Raw genomic sequence first — 23,577 nt, forward strand, 5'->3', positions numbered from 1 at the left:
GAACTGATAACCCGTATTGCAAATGATTCCCTTAATAATGTGTTTCTGAGATTTTGACATAGAGGGCACCAAAAGAACTTTTTAAACTTATCTTTGGCTCTATGGCTCCCTCTACTTACTTGGTGGCCATTAATATTTACAGTGTATGTCAAAGTGCTTTGAAAACATAAAATAATTCCAAGATGTTATATTATATAAGAATGACATTAACAATGCTGTGATTACAATTAAGTCCTTCAGTTCTGAAAAGAACATTTTAAATCTAGTGAGTAAGCTACCCGCAGTACAGAGACATCTTCAGGATAAGGACTGGGACCAGCATGGAGTATTATGACAATTACAATAGGTTCATTTTATTATTTACTTACAATTAAAAATAAAATCTTAGCCAAATAGACTTTATTTCTTAATTTTTTTTTTTGGTTGTGCTTGCAGGTTGTGGGATCTCAGTCCCCCAATCAGGTGAATTTATGCCCTTGGCAATGAAAGAGCAGAGTCCTAGCCACCAGACTGACAGGGAATCCCTGGCTAAGCTTTTACAGAATAACATTTAAATGACTAGAAAATTAACCGAATAATATTAAGAGCAAGAAAATATCTAAAAATAAACAATAGCTCAGCTAGGTTATGCTGAGAAGAGAATTAAAAAATCCCATGTTGAAGTGTTTTAATTTTTTATGTTTGCTTTGCATATAGTAAATAATCAATCTTTATTGAATAATTTTGTGTCTCACTTAGAAGAATATATTGTATCAGAATGGCCTAAATAGTGTACTGTAACTCTTACTAAACTCTTTTTTAAAACAAGGGCTAGGGAGATTATATACCTGACAATCACCCAGGATATTTGTGACGAATGCTGACTCTTGACAACCCCCATTCCCTCTACCTCAGATCATGGACTCAGACACTCTGGGAGCAGCCATAGTGAACATGCATACTGAACAAGCACCCCCAGCTGGCTGTTATGTCTTGAAATATTTGAGAACCATTACATAAATTGTAGTCAACCTTAACAAAATCAAAGCAAAAATAACAATTTAAATGTTATCACCTGCCCTAGTCGGTGTTGGTGATGGACAGGGAAGCCTGGCGTGCTGCAGTCCATGGGGTTGCAAAGAATTGGACACAACTGAGCAACTGAACTTAACTGACCTGCCCTAGAATAGTTTTGTCAATTTTGATAGAAATCAGGGAGAAAAAAAAAGATATACTTAGAAGAGAGACAAAAGTCAAAAGAAAAGCCAAAGAGATTAAATATAGAAATACACTCACCTATTTCAGGAGTTTTATGAGAAAAGGGTGAACTCCAGGGCTGCCAGTACCTTTTACCTGTTTCTTGACATCTCACTTGAAATACATACATAGCATTTGGCTGCAAGTAGAATTCTGACTGTTGCTCGTATGTAAAATTGGTGTCAAATTCTTTAACCTAAAATGGATGAATAACCATAGTGAAATACCATAAAGAAATAATGCAGTAGGCTTTTAAAACAAACAATTATTAGCAGAAACATATGCGGCACATATTACGTTTTAGACCCTTCTCAACCCTTGGAAAACAGATATAGAATACTTTGTGTAAAAGACAGTCATAAATAATCAAATACATGTTATTTAACCTTAAAAGTCAAATACACATTGCTTAGTGTTTGACAACTCTCTCAAGCTTTTAAATCTCAAGAAATTCCAACATGTAATATGCTCTTAATTTGGCCTAGCTGATTTTAACAGGATAGGAGAAGGGGAGACCTGATAGCTACTGTTTGAATTCAGTCCTTCTTCCCTCCCCCATCTGTCTGTCCCTGTCTCTCTGCAGTTGGGTATTTAGATCAATAATTCTTTCTGAATGATGAAATAATTTCACTGGCTAATGATGACTTTTAGAAAAAATTACCTACAAACTAAGCTGTTAAATTTGTGCTTATTGCAGATCTATGCATTCTATAAGGATATATATGAAAACAAAACAAAACATTTAAGATTGTTAAACTGTGAAAATCCAATGGAAGATAAGCAAAAAAAATAGGTGACGGATTAACTTAAAAGTCATGTTTCTGGGGCACTACAACCTGCCATAAAATATAATGAGAAAGGATCCCCAGACAAGCTGGTTCAGAAGGGAGAGAGAAACCAAAGTACTTACACAACACATTAGTGTGTTGTAATAACTGGATCTACTGAAAAAAAAGTGAGGCACAATTGAAAGGTAAACATAAAAAAATTGTAGAAAAGCATTTATTTATTAACAGCAACTGGAAGAAAACAGTGACCATGAAAGAGAAAGTTAAAACTATCATGATTAAAACACAAACACACACATACACACACACACAACAGGGTATTCACATCATTTAGAGATTCTTCTGTTAAAACCCAATCTTAACATGTCTTAAAACTTGCAATACATTTAGATTGTAAAAATTATATAAAGTTCTGTTTTGGGATATCATGTTCCCTGAAAGATGTCATTCAGTGTTTCCATAAGCCACATTTTTACCCATGGCTCTTGAAATTTTCTGCTCTTTTAAATTTGAGTGGAGGCTCCTGGAGTCTCCTGGGATACGGGTGAGATTTTACTAGTGCCAAAACTTTAGCTTCCATATGCACTATTCTCCCATATATCTCCTGCCACTATGTTTATAGATAAGTCCTCTAAGAAGAGAAATACCCTAAAGTTACAGCCGGAATTCTAAAATATAAAGAATTTTATGGAACTGTTAAAAGTTGTTTCTACTAAGAAGCAAACCAGGTGACTCTTTAGGGCCTTGCAAGCTCAAGATGGTACTTCAAAATAATACTTTCAGAGGCTAAAATAGGCATTGAGAGAGTTGGACCTAATTGTGTTCCTATGGAGAGGGTATGATCTCAAGTGCCAGAAATATAACTTCATCTTTATAGCAGCTAATTTCTTTTTAGAGCCTCAGTTCTCAAGGTGGGAGGCCTGGGAATTTAATCTCCATCATTTTGAGGTACTGCTTTTCTTAGGGTTATGCCTAAGTTTCTGGGAGCATCCTTGGGTGAAGGATGCACCCTATTCAGCGTTCTATAATCTAACTCCCTCTGGCTCCCAGCCTGGAGCATGGCACAGGGTGAGGGGTCTTGCTCTTTAAACATCTGAGTCTAAACGTTTTTTGTTCTTCCTCCTTACCAACTCATTTCCTCCTCTCTCTGCTCAGAAGTCTTTTTCCATATTTATTTATTTTCGGCTGTGCTGGGTCTTTGTTCCTGTGTGGGCTTTTCTGTCATTGCGGTGAGTGGATGCTACTGTCTAGCCGCAGTGTGCAGGCTTCTCATTGCGGTGGCATCTCTTGTTGCAGAGCATGGGCTCTAGGACATGTGGACTAGTAGTTGCAGTTCCTGGGTTCTAGAGCATAGGATCAGTAGTTGTGGCACATGGGCTTAGTTGCTCTGAGGCATGTGGGATCTTCTTGGACCAGGGATTGAACCCAGGTCTCCTGCATTGGCAGGTAGATTCTTTACCACTGAACCACCAGGGAAGCCCTTGGAGCCTTTATGTAGTGTTTGGTGTGAGAGGGAAGGGGGTTGGGGACTGGGAAATCTAGTTGTGACTAATCACATGTTCTTTTTTGTTTTTGTTTTTTGAACTTTTAATTTTGTGTTAGGGTATAACTGATTAACAATAGTTGTGATAGTTTCAGGTGAACAATGAAGGGACTCAGGCATACATATACATGTATCCATTCTCCTCCAAACTCCCCTCCCATCCAGGCTGCCACATAACATTGAGCAGGGTTCCATGTGCTATACAATAGGTACTTGTTGGCTAATCACATGTTCTTACAATTTTTCTGTCCTATACCAGCACTTACACTTTTGAAATGCGAAGGCCAAGGATTTAACCCTTTGCTATCTGCCAGTTGTTCTATTAGCCATTCCAAGAAAACAGTGGGTGCTTGCTTTTGTGCAGCCTATGACTAAGAAGGGTTTTTACATTTTTTAAATGGTTGAAAGAAAGTCCAGTGAAGACTATTTAGATGATGCATGAAAAAGATACAACATTCAGTGTGCATAAGTAAATTTTACCGGTATGCAACAATGTCCATTTATTTACATATTGTCAATGGCTGCTTTCATGCTATAAATACAGAGTTGAATAGCTGAGAAAGAGATCTTATGGCCTGAAAAGGCTAAATTGTTTACTATTTGGCCCTTGAATAAAAAGTTTGCCAATACCCTGATCTAGCTTCATCAGAGACTTGAGTCACCATTAATTCATTTACTTGAACTTATAGTCAAGATTTCCCTACTTTACTGTCACTGCTGTTGGCACCATTAAAGGCAAATAACCATACTAATAGTTGATGTGTCCAAATATTATCTGTGTGAAGTAGACATTATAAATATAAATGTAAATACAAAAATGATTATGGAACAGCCCTGTCTTCCAGGGGCTCACAGTTAAAAGATGAGGAAATACACAGGCAAACTGAGCAAATGCTCCTGAGACAGGGTGCCTAGGAGTGTGCAAGGATTGCCATTGAGAATTGTGAGCTCAAATTTTTACGCAAGTTTAAGGTGTCAGGAAGACAGCTGATGAAGATAACCAAAGTAGATATTCTCCCCATGGCTTCAGCCTTGCAGGTTCACCTGAAGGACTGGCTAATACCTTGTAATACGTATGCAGCTTAGCTAAAAACAGCTGAAAACACCCTCAATGCAGTGATTTTGATTTTCAGGTGGGCATCTTTGGCTCGACCACACCTGCTATGTGGCTCTCCTGGAGGTTAAGATGAAGAGTAGCAGCAACAGCCAGCATTTACTGAACATTAACTATATTCCAGGTTGTGGGCTAGCTTCTCTCATCATTTAATCATCCCCAAAACCATATGGAGGAGGGCATGGCAACCCACTCCAGTATTCTTTCAGGAGAATGCCATGGACAAAGGAGACTGGTGGGCTTTAGTCCATAGGGTTGCAAAGAGCTGGACATGACTAAAGCGACTCAGCATGCATGCTTGCTAGCATGCACAACCATATGAGGTGGGTGTTTTTCTTATTCTTCTTTTAAGTATGGCAGTAATGAGACTCAGAGAAGATAAAAAACTTGCCCAAGGTTGTATATCTAGAAAGTGTCACAGCCAGGCTTTGAACTCTAGAGTCTGTGCCCTTAGCCACAAGGCTTTCTGTGTAACTGCCCACCACTTTGAAGTAAAGAACTTCCTTCCAGCTATTATCTAATGGAGGCAGAGCTGAGGTGGAAGGGCAAATCCGTAGTCCTTTGTGTCTGCCTATTCTTCATGACTCTTATTTCCTGTCTCCTTACAAGGAGGTAATGATAACATTTTATGCATGATCCAGATGAAATTGATGGATAACACATGTGGGAAACAAAGCTTCATTCTGGCTGTTACCAACAGGACTTGGGTCATTTCTGTGAGTAGTTACATTTGGAGGAATTATGGTAAAAGGGATAGGATACAGATTTTGGATTGAAACCAGTTCCTTCATTTTCCAAAAATTTTTTGTCCCCAGAGTAATGTAGGGTCTGTGAGGGGTACTTAGTTACTAGACTAACACTGTAAGCTTGGAGAACCTGGCTTAAGCTCTTTCAAGCCCTGTGTCTTCATTTCTGTGATGGAGCTGATACTACCTATCACTAAAGATTGTTACAGAGATTAAATGAGGTAACAAATATTCTTTCAGCTCCTTCATTTGCCTGCTTCTGATAAAGAGAACATTTTGAAGAGTTCAGATTTACCTCTAAGTTACCAAGTTTCACAGTGGCACATATAGTACCACCAGGGGGAGCTGAGAACAAGAATTTCAACCAAAAAACAATTGGTTTCTGAAAATCTATTAGGAGATAAGGATACTATAGCACCTTTCTGTTTTCTAAACATTCTTATAACTTATTACTTCTTCCTACTTGTGCCAAATAAGGGAATTTCATATTCTTAATATCATCCTATGGCCATGACATTACCTGTGCATGTGTACTAAGTCACTTCAGTCATGTCCTACTCTTTGCAACCCTATAGACTGGACTATAGCCCACCAGGCTTCTCTGCCCATATTCTCCAGGCAAGAATAGTGAAGTGCATTGCCATGCCCTCCTCCAGGGGATCTTCCCGACCTGGGGATTGAACCCAGGTGTCTTCTTAGAGTAAAGCCTCATTCGCTCAAAGTCTAAGATGAGAATTTCATTTGGGCTATTTTCTAATTTACCTAAATTCCACATATGCAAAAGATTGGCTGTGAATTTTCTTTATTTTTCTCATCCCAGGCTTTACACTTAGAGTTGCTGTGAACACAAATTCCATAATTATTTAGTCAAGGGGTCCAGCAGGATCCTTATTTGGTTATTTACCAAGTGATGCAGAACATGGACTTGCATCTAAGTGTAATCTAAACAACTAAAAGGTCACATTTCTCATTTAAATGAACAAGGGTAAACAAACAAGTTGGCATTGGGGATTTAAAGAGTAGTTGTTAGAGTAGAGAGTATGTGGTAAAGTTAGCATAGTTTTACCCTCATTTTTTTGACACTGCCTAAACATACTGCTTTCTGTAGCAAAGCAAAAGTTCATTAATGTTCAGAATGATGAAGGCTTTGGAGTCATGCTAATCATCAGAGAATAAATGTGTATCATTTCACTTAACTCCTTGAAAACTGACAAATTAATATATGATACATAACTCATAATTAAGCAAAGCCATAAACTCCATTCCCTAATTATTTTGACTAAACTGGCAGCTACAGTCCATGGGGTTGCAAAGAGTCTGACACAACTGAGCACACACACACACACACAAACACAAATGTCAGTTTATTGTATACTTAAAAGTAATAAAATGGCATTTCTTTTCAAATGCACCAAAATTGGTACTTTTTCCTCAGTCAGATTACTGTTCCCCTATAGTTCAAAATAGTGAGTTTTTATTATAGTGTTCACAGGTGCTGTCATGTGATGTGATTTTTATTAATGAATCTTGCACCTGTGCCTCTCCTAAGACACTAACTTGCTAACTTACTGTTGGTGTTTAAGGATGGTTGATTTGCCTAGACATTCACTTTTTTTTTACCTTTTGCCCATTTAAAACTAATATAGTAATAAATCTTACACTTTGAACTGTGCCTTTTTTCATTTAAAAAGAGATACCCATAAATCTGAAGCTCTTTTTGAATAAATTTTATTTCCCTGAATGCCTGGTAAATTTCAGCATAGAATGCTGCTGCTGCTGCTGCTGCTAAGCCACTTCAGTCGTGTCCGACTCTGTGCAACCCCACAGACGGCAGCCCACCAGGCTCCCCCGTCCCTGGTCAGCATAGAATACTTACATTTATATTCATAATCACTGACATAAATTTCACCCCGAGACACTGAATTATAAGGAGCTAAATAGATGAATCCCTACTAGTTGGACATTTATCTTTTTATTAGTTTACAAAAGGCAAGGGACCTTTTCAGGAAATTCACCTCTTTATTTGGAAGCATCATTATTAAAACTAGAGTAGTTTGAATATCACACAAATAGTCAGATAAAAACATGTAAAATAGATCATTATACATCCACTGTGGTCATTGACTTGGCTGGCTTTTCTTTTACTCACTTACATGTAAAAGGAAAGTAAATTTAGCTTACATTCCAAGTTTGGTTTGTTGTAGTTTTATATCTCATTTCACAGGAAATTTTTTCAATTGATGTTTGGCTATTCCAGTGGATTACAGTCTTGGATTCTGTAGTATTTATATCCTCAGCCCTGGAAATAATGGATGCAGAAGGTATCACTAGAAAAAAAACATAAACAGAAATCCAGTAACTTAAAACTTGCCTAGGAAGAAATTGGTATTTTTTCATCAATATTTAGACATGTTAAAACTCAAAGTGCTAAACAAAAAACCTCATGATCTAATTAATAATTAATGAAAATTTTCTTGTTTTCTAATTTATTATGTAGGAGAAAACTGCTGTTATTAATTAAAATTCCATTCCACCCATTCTCCATTTCTTTTAAATGGAACTTTAACAGTCTTGTTTTTTCCCACCTCATGCTGCCTTATATTCCTAACTCATGAAATCTGAAGCCTGGCCTATTAACAAGAGTATGAAAAAGACATAAAGAAGATATCTCTTCTTTCCTGTGTATGTTTAGGGAGAAATTATGTTTTGCATCCAAAATTTAGTTCGGAGAATCTGATTTGGCATAATGTTGAGTTGAGATCTTTCACAATCATATTATTATTCTCCTGTGTCATAGGGAAACTTGTACAAATATTTTCTCACTTGTTAGCTATTAAAGTAAATCTGTACTTGAAAGTATGACTTGAACAAAGTGTCTCACAAGACGCTAAGACTTTATAAATTATTGCTGTGTTGTGTGATTATGATTTTCAAAGAAAAAGAAAGTGAAGTTTCTCAGTCATGTCCAACTCTTTGCGACCCACGGACTGCAGCCTGCCAGACTTCTCTGACCATAGGTTTTCCAGGCAAGAATACTGGAGTGGGTTACCATTTCTTTCTCCAAGGGATCTTCCTGACCCAGGGATCAAACCCATATCTCCTGCATTGCAGGCAGACTCTTTACCATCTGAGCCACCAGGGAAGATCAAAAGAAAACTAAAATTTTCGTTTGATTTTCAAAAGGAAACTGAAATTCTGATTGTTAATCTTACTATTTTTCGTACTAGGAGTCATGGTGTACCTGGAATCTCTATATTTCTAATCTGCAAATTATTGTAAATTTGTTCTGTCTGAATAGAATACAATCACTGGCATTTCCCACTTCTCCTATATGCATAATAGAACAACGAAAACCTATGACTTTGTTAGATGTATTTATTTTGGGATTTGCTAAAAAGTTCGTTCAGGGTTTTCTGTACGATGGTACGAACTTTTTGGCCAACCCAATATTGATTTAACAAATCAGTGTGCTTTTAGGGGCCATTATTACAACTTAATATTCTCTATGAATTCATTTCCTTTTATTCTAAGTTATAAAGTATTCTTTGGGAAAATTATTGTTTTATTTTCAATGAATAATATTACATAAAGTTATGTGCACAGATACACTATTTATAGAAAAACAGAAAAATTAAAAGATTTACTTTCTAGTAACACTGACCTAAAATAAAATCCTTGGGCTTAATCTAGCATAGAGATTTAGTCGCTCAGTCATGTCTGACTCTTTGTGACCCCATGGATTGTAGCCTGCCAGGCTTCTCTATCCATGGAATTCTCCAGGCGAGAGTACTGGAGTGAGTTGCCATTTCCTTCTCCATAACCTAGTATAGAATATAAGTAATAGTAGTAGAATTAATCTAATTAAAGAGCTTATGGTACTAAACTTTTATCATCTGAATTCCATAGTTGATTTCGTTTTTCTATTTTAAGCTCCTTGTAACAAGAATCAGAATTCAGAGATTTCTAGAGTCAGGGAAGTGGATCTCTAGGGTTCTGAAACCATTTGCGAATATTTAAGCCCCCTCAAGGCTATAAATTATGCCCCCGCTCCTGTCTCCCATCTCTGAGTGTAGCCTGCTACAAATATAACAACACAAGCATTGTGAGATCCTTTTCCAGAAAGAAATATTCTGGGGAAGAAGAAAAACTCTTCTTAGTCCTATGAGAAATGCAGATAGAACAGTAAGTGTGATTAAGATAGAAGCTTAGCACAGAGCAGATCAATACAATAGACGTCTAAGGCTTCAGGTTTGCATGAGCTTATATTTTTCAAGTAATTATATAATATGTACTTGACCATTAGTTTGTTATACAAGACTCAAAATGTTGATTTTTTTCTCTCATTGCTTACGTTTCAAACATTTCCATCGGACCTTACATGGTGTTTTTTTTTTTTTGTAATGTCAGTTCCATCATAGATGCCGTATCTTTAGTTTCTACTTAAATTGAAATAAAGAACCGTATTATAGTTGTCTGGTATCTTTCTAACAATACGTATTTACTTATAATTATTCACTGGGGAGAACTAATGTTCAAAATGGCAGCCAGAAGGCACTGCATTTTCTGTATTGAAACTCATTTCTCTATAAGGGAAGTTTAAACATTCCTTTCACATGTCATTTTGGCAGTGTTTCTACGCTGTTAACTCAGTCCTGCCTTTCAGCATACCTCCCTAATTTAATTAAAGCCCAGTCCCATAGCTGTTGTATGGAAATTACTCCCAGGAGAGTCCTCTGCTTCAGTTTCACAGAACAGTTAATTTATCTAATTTGCAGTGTCTCGTTCTTAAAGTGCCGTAAATCAATATAGCACATCCAGTAAGAATCTGGGGGCTCTGTTGGGAGGGGCCTCCTACATTGTCAACCTGTGTTTTTCAATCTGAGTTTCTTAGAATCCATTTTGGGAGACTGAGAAAGGAGGAGGAGGAGGTGGAGGTGCAGAGACTTCAAACAAGAGGCTCCCTGGTTTAGTGTGAAATGATTTGAAGGGGATGGTCAGAGGAGATTTTGGAAGGCGGGGATGATGGTTAACTACAGCAAGTCAGCAAGTCTGAGATGAAATCTGGCTCTCCTTACTAGCTATGTGCTTTGAGGAAATTATTTTATCTCTTTCTTTGTCTAAAAAATGGGCATAATGGTATCACATATGATTATTTCCAGAATTAAATGTAATGCCATGTTAATTGCCTGGAACACTATAGGTGTTTAGTAAATGGATACGCTAAGATTGTAATAATAATGATAATAATAGCAGTAATACTACTAATATTAATCTAGTTCCTAATAATGAATACTGCCAAATAGATACTGAACATGATAACTTTTAACCATTATTAATCCATTGAGAGGAACTTGTTTTTAGGGCTTCCCAGGTAGCTCAGCGGGTAAAGAATCTGCTTGCAATGCAGGAGATGCAAGAGATATGGGTTTGATTCCTGGGATGCAAAGATACCCTGGAGGAGGGCATGGCACTCCAGTATTCTTGCCTGGAGAATCCCATGGATGGAGGAGCCTGGCAGGCTACAGTCCATAGGGTCACAAAGAGTCGGACACAACTGAAGCAACTGAGCACACACATACTATGACTGTATACTACCTCAAAATGTAAACTTACAAAAACGTGTAGATCATGGTCCAGAGAACTGTAACTCCAAGAATATATAGTACAGTGGAATTACTATTCATCTACATAGTTAGCAGTGTTTGTTTTCAAAGCCAATATTCATAGCCTAAGGACAGATGTTTTAGTACAGTTCAGTCGCTCAGTCGTGTCCGACTCTTTGCAACCCCATGAACCGCACCACGCCAGGCCTCCCTGTCCATCACCAACTCCCTGAGTCCACCCAAACCCATGTCCATCGAGTTGGTGATGCCATCCAGCCATCTCATCCTCTGTCATCCCCTTCTTCTCCTGCCCTCAATCTTTCCCAGCATCAGGGACTTTTCCAATGAGTCAGCTCTTCACATCAGGTGGCCAAAGTATTGGAGTTTCAGCTTCAACATCAGTCCTTCCAATGAACACCCAGGACTGATCTCCTTAGGATGGATTGATTGGATCTCCTTGCAGGCCAAGGGACTCTCAAGAGTCTTCTCCAACACCACAGTTCAAAAGCATCAATTCTTTGGCGCTCAGCTTTCTTTATACTCCAACTCTCACATCCATACATGACCACTGGAAAAACCATAGCCTTGACTAGATGGACCTTTGTTGGCAAAGTAATGTCTCTGCTTTTTAATATGCTATCTAGGTTGGTCATAACTTTCCTTCCAAGGAGTAAGCGTCTTAATTTCATGGCTGAAGTCACCATCTGCAGTGATTTTAGAGCCCAGAAAAATAAAGTCAGCCACTGTTTCCACTGTTTCCCCATCTATCTGCCATGAAGTGATGGGACCGGATGCTATGATCTTAGTTTTCTGAATGGTGAGCTTTAAGCCAACTTTTTCACTCTCCTCTTTCACTTTCATCAAGAGGCTCTTTAGTTCTTCTTCACTTTCTGCCATAAGGGTGGTGTCATCTGCATATCTGAGGTTATTGATATTTCTCCCGGCAATCTTGATTCCAGCTTGTGCTTCATCCAGCCTAGCGTTTCTCATGATGTACTCGGCATATAAGTTAAATAAGCAGGTGACAATATACAGCCTTGATGTACTCCTTTTCCTATTTGGAACCAGTCTGTTGTTCCATGTCCAGTTCTAACTGTTGCTTCCTGACCTGCATACAGGTTTCTCAAGAGACAGGTCAGGTAGTCTGGTATTCCCATCTCTTTCAGAATTTTCCACAGTTTGTTGTGATCCACACAGTCAAAGGCTTTGGCATAGTCAATAAAGCAGAAATAGATGTTTTTCTGGAACTCTTTTACTTTTTTGATGATCCAGTGGATGTTGGCAATTTGGTCTCAGGTTCCTCTGCCTTTTCTAAAACCAGCTTGAACATCTGAAAGTTCACGGTTCACATATTGCTGAAGCCTGGCTTGGAGAATTTTGAGCATTACTTTACTAGCATGTGAGATGAGTGCACTTGTGCAGTAGTTTGAGCATTCTTTGGCATTGCCTTTCTTTGGGATTGGAATGAAAACTGACCTTTTCCAGTCCTGTGGCCACTGCTGAGTTTTCCAGATTTGCTGGCATATTGAGTGCAGCACTTTCACAGCAGCATCTTTGAGGATTTGAAATAGCTCAACTGGAATTCCACCACCTCCACTAGCTTTGTTCGTGGTGATGCTTTCTAAGGCCCACTTGACTTCACATTCCAGAATGTCTGGCTCTAGGTGAGTGATCACACCATCGTGATTATCTGGGTCGTGAAGATCTTTTTTGTACAGTTCTTCTGTGTATTCTTGCCACCTCTTCTTAATATCTTCTGCTTCTGTTAGGTTCCTACCATTTCTGTCCTTTATCGAGCCCATCTTTGCATGAAATGTTCCCTTGGTATCTCTAATTTTCTTGAAAAGATCTCTGGTCTTTCCCATTTTGTTGTTTTCCTCTATTTCTTTGCATTGATCTCTGAGGAAGACTTTCTTATCTCTCCTTGCTATTCTTTGGAATTCTGCATTCAGATGGGAATATCTTTCCTTTTCTCCTTTGCTTTTCGCTTCTCGTCTTTTCCCAGCTGTTTGTAAGGCCTCCTCAGACAGCCATTTTGCTTTTTTGCATTTCTTTTCCATGAGGATGGTCTTGATCTCTGTCCCCTGTACAATGTCACGAACCTCCGTCCGTAGTTCATCAGGCACTCCGTCTATCAGATCTAGTCCCTTAAATCTATTTCTCACTTCTACTGTTTAATTATAAGGGGTTTGATTTAGGTCATACCTGAATGGTCTAGTGGTTGCAATAGTTGAGACATTGAGATATTATTTCCAATAGAAGACCCCAGTAGTCCCCAAAGGGTACTCATGTTGTATCCTGAGAGATATCACATCCCCTAAATTGTTAATCAGTAGGAAAGTTGTGACACACATTGCAATGTGCTTTTAAATAAAGACTGAGGATAGACTGAGGATCCTGGAACTAGAGGCTTCCTAGCTCTGCAGCCTCAACTTGCCTCATGCCACCTCAGCCTGGTTTCCTCATGTATAAAGTACATTATCTTCTACAAAATAGGGTTGTCGTAAGGATTAAATAACATAATGTATGTAAAAGCAGTTAGTGCTGAAGAAGTGTGCCATAAGTGTTTGCTACTGAAATTATCTTTAATAATAAAAACAGGGATAATTGGCACTAGAATCTGCAACGGGAAGGTGATTCAGACTTAGTGCTCTTTGGAAGAACTCTGGCTTTAGGATTAGAATGTAGATGTAAAAGCCTCAAGGGCAACTACTTTTTGGAATTTATCTTAAGGAGAAAAACAACCACTATGTAAGAATTCAGCCTAAAGGTTGTCCATGGCAGTACAGTTTATGATGGTGAAAAACTGAGAACAATAATAAGGGATAATTAAAGATTTTAATTAAAAATAAGCTTGTAGATTAAATTAATAGAAATATTTATTTATATTGTAGTTTTTTAAGAAGGCAAATTCTAAAATTCCTGAAGCAAAAAATATTAACATTTTAATCTGGCTGGTATACATAGTGATGTCTACATAATTCTCTACAATTTTCTATGTTTTTGTAGAACTTTTCAAACAAAAACATAACTTTAAAGATAGTGTATATAGCAGTATACTGTAATTCTCACAACATAAGACTCATCACACTTTATTATAATCCTTATTCGTTTCTATCATCCCCAGTAGATTGCAAGCAAGTACCTTCCTTGTCTGTCTTATTCACCCCAGCCCTCAGAACTATGCTTGAACATTAGAAATTCTCAGTAAATATTGTGAAAAGACACACCCATGTAGAAATAAGACTGGAAGGATATGAAAAACAAAGGCAGCTTCACTTATCTTTGACTTGTCTCAGGCAGCAGGTTATGGGTAATGCTTATTTTCTTTATCATGATTTTTTGGGACCTTTAGGGGAACTCCTTTCAGTTCTTGACTTCATTTGATTAGGTCAGCGCAAATTAGTTGTTTATAAAAACATTACAGAATTTTTTATTCTTTACCTATATCGTCCAGATGAATTTGTAGTTGTTTCGACTTCTCCGTGCCCAGTACATTTGAAGCTTGGACCCAAACCAAATACTTCTTGCCTTTTTGCAATGAATCAGTAGAGATGTTAATGTAACTTGAAGTGAGATATTCTTGCTCTTCTTCTGTCTCTAAACTTAAAAAAAAAGAAAGATTATGATCACCAGTTATGTTGGTTTGAATTAATTATTCGTCAATTTTTTGATGCTGTCTTTTTAGCTTGCTTGCAGAATGCACTTTTACTTTATTTATTTATTTATTTTTCACTTTAAAATGAATCAAAATTTGTTTCATTTTTGAAAACATAATCAAGACCATCCAGGGTCACAGTGTGGCTTTCGTGGGCCCTAAGCACTTTTACCTTCATAAACCCCTTTTGCAAGTAAGACTAAAAAGTTTATATATGTGTAGGTATGTTTTTACATATATATAATGTTTATGTTTATATATCTATTGTATATATATGTATATGCAAGCTACAGCCCACGGGGTCACAAAAAGTCATGACTGAGCAACTGAGCATGCATGAGCACTTATATGCATATATATTCATATAGATTATGTTTTACAACTGTTGATATAAAAGTAAATATATTAATCTCACATGTTAAAACACTTTCTTTGGCCTAATGGTTCATTTTTTTCTTGTGATTTCAAGTGAAATTAAACATTTTCATAGACTTCTGAAGGTATGGCAGGCCCTGGGTTTGCCTATTTTGCCTCTTTGGGGAAGTCAGCACTGGATGTGGTTTGAAGTAAGTGAGCTAGCTCCCTCTGGGAAGGGGCATTGCATAGGAGTTCCATGCAAAGGCTTTGTAATAAGGAATGCTAACTTTTGTGTTAAATAAGTATTCAAATGTGAAAATAAGAGAAAGGCAACTGTGTAAGTAGTAAGTAGGGCATCTTTGAATATTTTTCAGTTAGAGAAAACCACATACGTGTTCTTAACTGGTCTGTGGCTAATTCTTTCATCATACATATTGAGACCACAAGTCAAAATGGAAATGTATTCTCAGACCAACATTAACCATAGCTACTAGGTAATTTAATTCTTCTTCTAAAGTACCCTAATATTAACACCTAGACCACAAAGCACTATTTTAGATGAGAAATCCAATCAAAATGACTGACTAAACTTTAGGACAATTTTTGCATACAAGTTTTGCATATAGTACAAAGTTTCAAAATTTCTTCTGTTTTTTTCCTGTGCTAATTAATATCTATAATAGATTATTTGTTGAAGGGGAATTACCATGATTTATATTTTTCTGAAGTTTCCATTGCACCTAGTCCTAGTTGCAGTTAATAGATTTTTTGTAAACACTGCTGATTTATGGTGATAATGATAAACAGTATCTTTTAAAATTTTATCATTCATTCAACAGTTATTTAACATTTAACACCCACTATATTCTAAGCACTACTTTAGACACTGAAGCTACCATAATGAACAGAAAAGGTTAAGTTGCAAACTTTGTAGAGCACACAAATACATATATGATATGTCTTGTGTTGATAAACATTCAGAAGGAAAAAGGAAGGGGGTTAGGAAATGCTAGGAGAAGGGGTGAGGGGGGATTTTTTTAGGGAGGAAGATAGGGAAGACATGTCTGAGAATCTGAGAAGGTAGTGCTGAAGCAGTAAAGAATCAAGAATTATGCCTCTCTGGAGGAAGTACATTGTAGGTGATGTGCAAAGGTCCTGAGGCAGGTCCTTGTCTGTCCTGTTCAAGAACAGTAAAGAGGTCATTAAGGTTCGGTAGACTGAAGGAGATGGGAAGGGATGAGATGAGATCAGAGAGTCCTAGATGAGAGAAGATTTATAAGGCACTGTAACGGCACATAGGGCCACGGAAGGATCTCTGAGTGAAATGGGAGACTGAACAGAAGAGTAACATTTGATATGTGTGTGTGAAAAGGATTACTCTGACTATTTGTGAATAATAGACTGTAGCAGGGCAAAGGTGGAGGCTAGAGCACCAGTTTATTAACCCAGGTGAGAGACGGTGTGGCTTGGACCAGAAAGTGAAAAGAAGTTAGTTTTTTAAAGATAGATGTGATAAGTTTTTCTGTCAGTTGAATGGGGGCATAGTAGAAAGAAATCCAGGAGGACTCCAGTGATTTTAACTTGAATATTGCAAAGGATGGAATTGCCACTTACTGAGATATGGAACGTGAGTCTGAGGAGAGGGAACTTAGTATTTGGTTTTGAAAATGTTAGCTTTTGGACATTAAGAGGAGGAAACATTGAGTATGAAGTTAGGTAAAATTTGGCTGCGGTTCAAGAGAGATATCTGGACTGGAGATACAGATTAGGGAGTTTTACGCCATAAATTTGGTCGAGATCTTTTAGATAATGAATGTAGATAAATATAATAAGAGGTCCTAGGACAGAGCTCTGGATCACTATTACTTTACTAGAATAAAGGAGTATTGGCAAAATAAACTGAGAAAAAGCATCCAGGAAGGTAGGAGAACCAAAACGGAGTGCTGTCCTAGAAGATAAAAGAAGGAAGTAAAAAGCTAAAGTTAAATGTTCCTGATAGTAAATCTGCCTTTCCTGAAAAGGAAAATAGGAACTGAGAATAAACTGTTGCATCTGGCAATGGGGATGTCATTAGCAACACTGATAAGACCTGGAGGTGGAGGGCAAAAGCTTGACAAGATTAAAGAGAGGATGAAAAGAGAGGAAGTAGAGGCAGAAAGTACAAACAGCTCTTTTTGAAGAGTTTGCCATATGAAGGAGCAGAAAGATAAATTAGTGGAAGGGGAGTGCCAAGGGAGGATAGATGCTACAGCATTTTGAAAGCTGATGAGGAGATCCAGTAAAGATAGAAAAGGTGATAATACAGAAGAAAGGAAGGAATATTGTTGGAACGATGTCCTCTAGCAGGCAGGCAGAGAAAGATCTAGTCTAGCGTGGAGAGCTGGCCTCAGGGCAGTGGTAGTTCATCCACAGTAATAGAAGGGAAGACCAAGTTTGGGGTACAGATGTCAGTGTGTCAGCAGATGAGGGAGGTTGTGGTATTTCTTATTACTCTTATTTTCTCAATGAAATAGGAAGTTAGTCATGGACAGAGAGTGGGAAGGGGGAGAAGATTTTGGAAACAAAGATGAAACAGTAGCAAAATAATTGCCTGGTTAGTGGGGGAGTGACTTGACCAGTGAAGTGCCACGGGACTACTGGGTAGCCATCTGGGCTCCGTTGAAGTGAGTGGTCATGAATATAAAGTAATATCAGTCAGTAAGTTTGTATGTGTCCCCAGCCACAATTAGCTCTCCAAGCACTGGTATACAACCAGTGAGGAGATGGATTTTAATATATGAACTGATTTTTAAGTCCTAAAAGAACTCAGTAGAAATATAACATCACAGCCTTAAATATATTTGGAATTATATCTAAGAACTCTGTCTGGTTATTATGAATATGAATATAGAGAGAAACATGTGGCAAAAGCAAGCAGGTCTTATGAAGTAGAAGAGTTAACAATTGATTTTAGGGGTCTTATCAAAACTAAAAGACCCTATTGGTCTCGCATGATACCTGAAAATATACTATTGGTGTTATTCTAAATAGTTTAAGAACTTGTCATCCACAGAGATGTTGTCTATTTTTTAAAAGTTTTCTAGCATTTAACATAGTTCCAAGAAGACATGAAATTCTAAATAAATATTTGTTAAATTGATTTGAATAAAATAGAATGAAGGGCCATCATGCACTCATTTTCATTCAACAAGTATTTACTGAGTACCATGCCAGATACTGCAAGAGCTTCCATGATAAAGAAAGAACATATTTACATGAAGCTGTTGAGGGTAACAGGACAACAGTTAGCAGTGTTTTTTTTTTTTTTTTTTTTTCCTATCACCACCCATTGGTGCAATACTTAGCAAAATACAAAGTGGTTGAGAAGGTTATGTGAAAGGTCATGTATCTCTTCTGGTGGGGTCACTACAGAAGTCCTGTGCAGAAAGAAGATTCTTGAAACAACATAGACACAATTCCTCTGCTTTACAACTTCAACCCCATACCATCTGGAGGCCCTGATGGCCCCAGTGCTGCCATGGAGGGCATACCATCTTTCTGCCACTGTGGAAACAAGTAGGTGGGCTGAGGTGAAATGCATCTCTGTACATGATTTTACTGGAAAAGAGAACCACATGAGTTGGAAGTGAAACTTTGCAAATTCTGATATCTACGCAACTGCCAAAGTAGAAAATACCCTGAGAACTCTGAGTTCTCAGGGTATTAAAAAGAAGAATCATTTTAAATCTGATACTACCTCTACCAGAAAATTCACTGTAAGTCACGTTTTTCCTAGGGGTAAAAGGCCTTAATCATTAGTTAGAAATGGATTTCTGTAATTTTTCTCAGTTCATGGATGTGTTTTTAATTAATTGTAAGACAAACAGATATCTATTTTCTTTTTCAGCTTGTCTGTGTTTACAGGAGCTCATTCTTTGAATTTGCTAGAGGAATACATTCATTTTTATGCTATACTTCACATCTTTTATGTCCTTTTTAAGATACAATAAAATTCCACTAATCTGGACTCAATCAATTTAGAATTTGGGTTAAATTTGCCTAAGCTTGGCTATAATTTACCCTCAGTTTCAGAAAAGAGAGTGAAAAATACCTTTTTAATATATAGGAGCTTGTGTTATTATTATTCAACTTGATTGTGAAGGGAGGATACAGGAAATGTCCGTTTCTAGTTATCAGAATGATCACTAAACACATGTTTATTGAGCACTTTCTAGATGCCAGGCCTCATCCTAGGCTAAAGAAATATAGCAGTAAACAAAGCAAGCAAAAATTCTTGCCTACATTGAGTTTACGTTTCTAGTTGAATGACTTTAAAATGAGTGACTTTACTATTGATGTATGTACACCAGCTTGAAAATTAGTCTTACTTATTAGACCATATTTGACATTCTTTCTAGATAGTTATCTGTCTAAAGTTATTGTTACTTGAAAAGAAAGTAAATAAAGTTATTGCTTACAATTGCCTGTAAATGATCATTTTTATGGCTTTACATTCATCTTCTCTCCCATATCAGTCAGGTTTTGACTTTAAAATGAATCAAAAAAGTCTAGCGAGTCAGTCTTGAGTTTCACCATAATGTTCTAACACTTTAACACTGTCTTTTTGTCAGTTTCTAAGCATTTCCTATTTGTGAGCTTTTTCTTATAATTTGCTTTCTTATAAGTTTTATAATACTTAGTTTTGTATTACTTATACTCATTTCTCAGGAGGCTGCTGCTGCTGCTGCTAAGTCGCTTCGGTGTGTTCGACTCTGTGCAACCCCATAGACAGCAGCCCGCCAGTCTCCGCCGTCCCTGGGATTCTCCCACAAGAACGCTGGAGTGGGTTGCCATTTCCTTCTCCAATGCATGAAAGTGAAAAGTGAAAGTGCAGTTGCTCAGCTGTGTCCGACTCTTCACAACCCCATGGACTACCAGGCTCCTCCGTCCATGGGATTTTCCAGGCAAGAGTACTGGAGTGGGGTGCCATTGCCTTCTCCCATCAGGCTAGAGCTTAGCAAAGCTAAACAAATTTTCCAAGGTCACTCAGCTAGCAACTGTGGTAGATACTGTTAGATTACTGAACTGCATCCACCATACCCCTCTCCTGGATTCCCATCCAGATAGAGTAGATGTGTAATTCAATTCTGGCCAGTGAGATGCAAGTATAAGTCCATGGGAGAATTTCCTTTTCCCTTCACTACTTCCCTGCCTGAAACTTGGATGAGAAGCCTGGATGTGCAGCACCCAAGGACTAGGGTCAATACTCTAAAGACTGCAGAGAAGAAAGATAGAAAGAGCCTGGGTCCTTGGAGTATGATTGAATTAACATACTAGCTCTGCACTACCTACCACCATGGCTTGATATAAATAAAGCCTTGTCTGTTTAGGTCACTACACTTGGGTTTTCAGATATTTGTACCATTAACGTCTTCTAACTGATAAGTCTGTGAACTGGAAATCAAACATGAAAGTCTAAAGCTCATGCTCTTTCCAATAGATATTTCTGACAGTTTACTCTTTAATAAATCTAGTCTTCAGACTTTCAAAGTGACTTTTTGAGTACCGAAAACAATTTCAGTGCTCATAACTACTGTAAGTAACCCTCACTTGATAAAGTAGATGTGTCCCTCAAAAACCACCATGTATAAATAATTTAGACATATGTAATTCTCAATACATTAATGGCTTTTAAAGAGATGTATAATAATCTTATAAAATTGTGAGATCATTTTTATGATACTAAATAGGAAATTATGGGTGGTCGACAAGTGTTTTTTTAACAAACATATTTTTTAAAATTGTGTTATGTCTGTTTTAAGTTTACAACACAATCTCATTGCCAGGAATCTGAGAAGGCATATTAGCAAGATTTGAGAGAAGTAACCCATACTCACTATGGTGACAATAATCAACAAGATAATAGCAAATATTGACAGAATATGGAGAGGTTGGAATCCTTGATGGGAATGTAATGGTGTGGCTTCTTTTTTAAAATTATTTTTAAAATTAACTTAATTGGAGTATAATTACTTTACAATGTTGTAGTGGTTTTTGCTATATGTCTACATGAATCAGCCATGGGTGCACATGTGTCCCTCTATCCTGAACCCCCCTGGTGTGACTTCTTTAGAAAACAGTATGACAGTATAAAAATGGGTGGAAGATCTGAATAGACCTTTTTCCGGAGAAGGAAATGGTAGCCTACTCCAGTATTCTTGCCTGGAGGATCCTGTGGATGGAGGAGCCTGGTGGGCTGCTGTCCATAGGGTCTCACAGAGTCGGACATGACTGAGGCGGCTTAGCATGCATGCATGCATTGGAGAAGGAAATGGCAACCCACTCCAGTATTCTTGCCTGGAGAATCCCAGGGATGGAGGAGCTTGGTGGACTGCCGTCTGTGGGGTCGTACACGACTGAAGCGACTTAGCAGCAGCAGCAGCAGCCAGAGAAAATATACAGGATATCAATAGGCACATGAATACATGCTCAACATTGCTATTCATTGCATGCATGCTCAGTCACTAAGTCATATCTAACTCTGTGATCCCATGAACTGTAGCCCACCAGGCTCTTCTGTCCATTGGATTTCCTAGGCAAGAATGCCAGAGTGGGTTGCCATTTCCTTCAGGGGATCTTCCCAACCCAGGGATCAAAACTGCATCTCCTCCATTGGCAGGCAGATTCTTTACCACTGAGCTACCTGGGAAGCCCAATGCTAATAATTAGAGAAATGCAAATCTCTAAAACAATATTGAGAGGGAATGCCCTGTAGTGATTCATTCGTTAGGAATCTGCATTCTCTGCCAAGGGCCTGGATTCGATCACAGGACAGAGAACTAAGACCCCACAAGCTACGTGTCAAGATCAAAAAAGCCCAACAACTGCCCCCTCCACCAAATACAGATGAGATATCACCTCACACCTGTCAGAATGGTTATTACCAAAAACTCTACAAATAACAAATGCTGGCAAGGATATGCGTAAAAGGAAACCTTAGTACACTGTTGGTAGGATTGAAAATTGGTGTAGCCACTATAGAAAACAGTATGGAGTTTCCTGAAAAAACTAAAACTAACATATCATACAGGAATTCCACTGCTGAATATACATTGGAAGAAAATGAAAACACTCATTCAAAAAGAGACATGCATCCTGATGTCCATATATATACAATGGAATATTACTCAGACATAAAAAAGAATGAAATTATGCCATTTGTAACCCTGTGGTTGGACCTAGAGAGTGTTATGCTCAGTGAAGTAAGTCAGACAAAGACAAATCTCTGTTATCATTTATATGCAGAATCTAAAATATAAAACAAACATATATGATAAAAAAGGAGATAGACTCACAGATATAGAAATCAAACTAGTGGTTACTAGTGGGGAGAGGAGAGAGGGAAGGGGAAAGATAGGAGTATGAGATTAAGATACAAAATATTATCTATAACATAAATAAGCATAAAAAATATATTGTATAGCATAGGGAAATATAGCAATTATTTTGTAATGACTTTTAATGGAGTATGACCTATAAAAATATTGAATCATTATGTGGTACACCTGAAACTAACAAAATATTATAAATCAGCTATACTTCAATTAAAAAAACAGTGTGGCAGTTCCTCAAAAGTTTAAACTGACTTAGCATATGACCTCACCTTCATGGATCACAGCCTTGTTGTGGCAAAGGGGCTTGCGTAACTCAGTGAAGCAATGAGCCATGCAATGGAGGGCCATGTAAGACAGATGGGTCATAGTGAAGAGTTCTGACAAAACCTGGCCCACTGGAGTAGGGAATAGCAAACCACTCCAGTATTCTTGCCTTGAAAACCCATGAACAGTAAGAAAAGGCAAAAAAATATTGTATAGGAAGATGAGCCTGCCAGGTCAGTAGGTGCCCAATATACTACCGAGGAAGAGCAGAAAAGTAGCTCCAGAAAGAATGAGGAGGTTGGACCAAAGCGGAAACCACGCTCAGTTGTGCATGTGTCTGGTGGTGAAAGTAAAGTCCGATGCTGTAAAAAACAATATTGCATAGGAGTTGAAATTTTAGGTCCATGAATCAAGGTAAACTGGACATGGTCAAGCAGGAGATGGCAAGAGTGAACACCAACATTTTAGGAATCAGTGAACTAAAATCGACGGGAATGGGCAAATTTAATTCAGATGACAATTTTATCTACTACTGTGAGCAAGAACACCTTAGAAGAAATGGAGTAGCCCTCATAGTCAACAAAAGAGTTTAAAATGCAGTATTTGGGTGCAATCTCAAAAACAACAGAATGATCTCAGTTCGTTTCCAAGGCAAACCATTCAACATCATAGTAATCCAAGTCTATGCCCCAAGCACTAATACCAAAGAAGCTGAAGTTGAATGGTTCTGTGAAGGCCTACAAGACCTTCTGGAACTAACACCAAAAAAAGATGTCCTTTTCATCATAGGGGCCTGGAATGCAAAAGTAGGAAGTCAAGAGATACCTGAAGTAATAGGCAGGTTTGGCCTTGGAGTACAAAATGAAGCAGGGCAAAGGCTAGCAGAGTTTTGCCA

At 37.8% G+C, this 23,577-nt stretch overlaps 1 protein-coding gene across 4 annotated transcripts in view; it reads right to left on the reverse strand.

Moving 5' to 3' along the window:
- IL23R (interleukin 23 receptor) overlaps positions 1–23,577 on the reverse strand; it is a 75,054-nt gene that overhangs the window by 32,073 nt on the left and 19,404 nt on the right. For all 4 annotated transcript variants that reach the window (XM_081490718.1, XM_081490719.1, XM_081490717.1 and 1 more), the window contains 3 exons: positions 14,475–14,635; positions 7,609–7,754; positions 1,276–1,432 (listed from right to left, as the gene is read on the reverse strand). In XM_081490718.1, coding sequence (XP_081346844.1) covers positions 1,276–1,432; positions 7,609–7,754; positions 14,475–14,635 — 464 coding nt within the window. The remainder of the gene's footprint in view (positions 1–1,275; positions 1,433–7,608; positions 7,755–14,474; positions 14,636–23,577) is intronic.

The sequence above is a fragment of the Giraffa tippelskirchi genome, chromosome 5, assembly GCF_054371585.1.
Source record: "Giraffa tippelskirchi isolate mGirTip1 chromosome 5, T2T-mGirTip1v1.2.pri, whole genome shotgun sequence".
In the NCBI taxonomy this organism is placed as follows: Eukaryota; Metazoa; Chordata; class Mammalia; order Artiodactyla; family Giraffidae; genus Giraffa; species Giraffa tippelskirchi.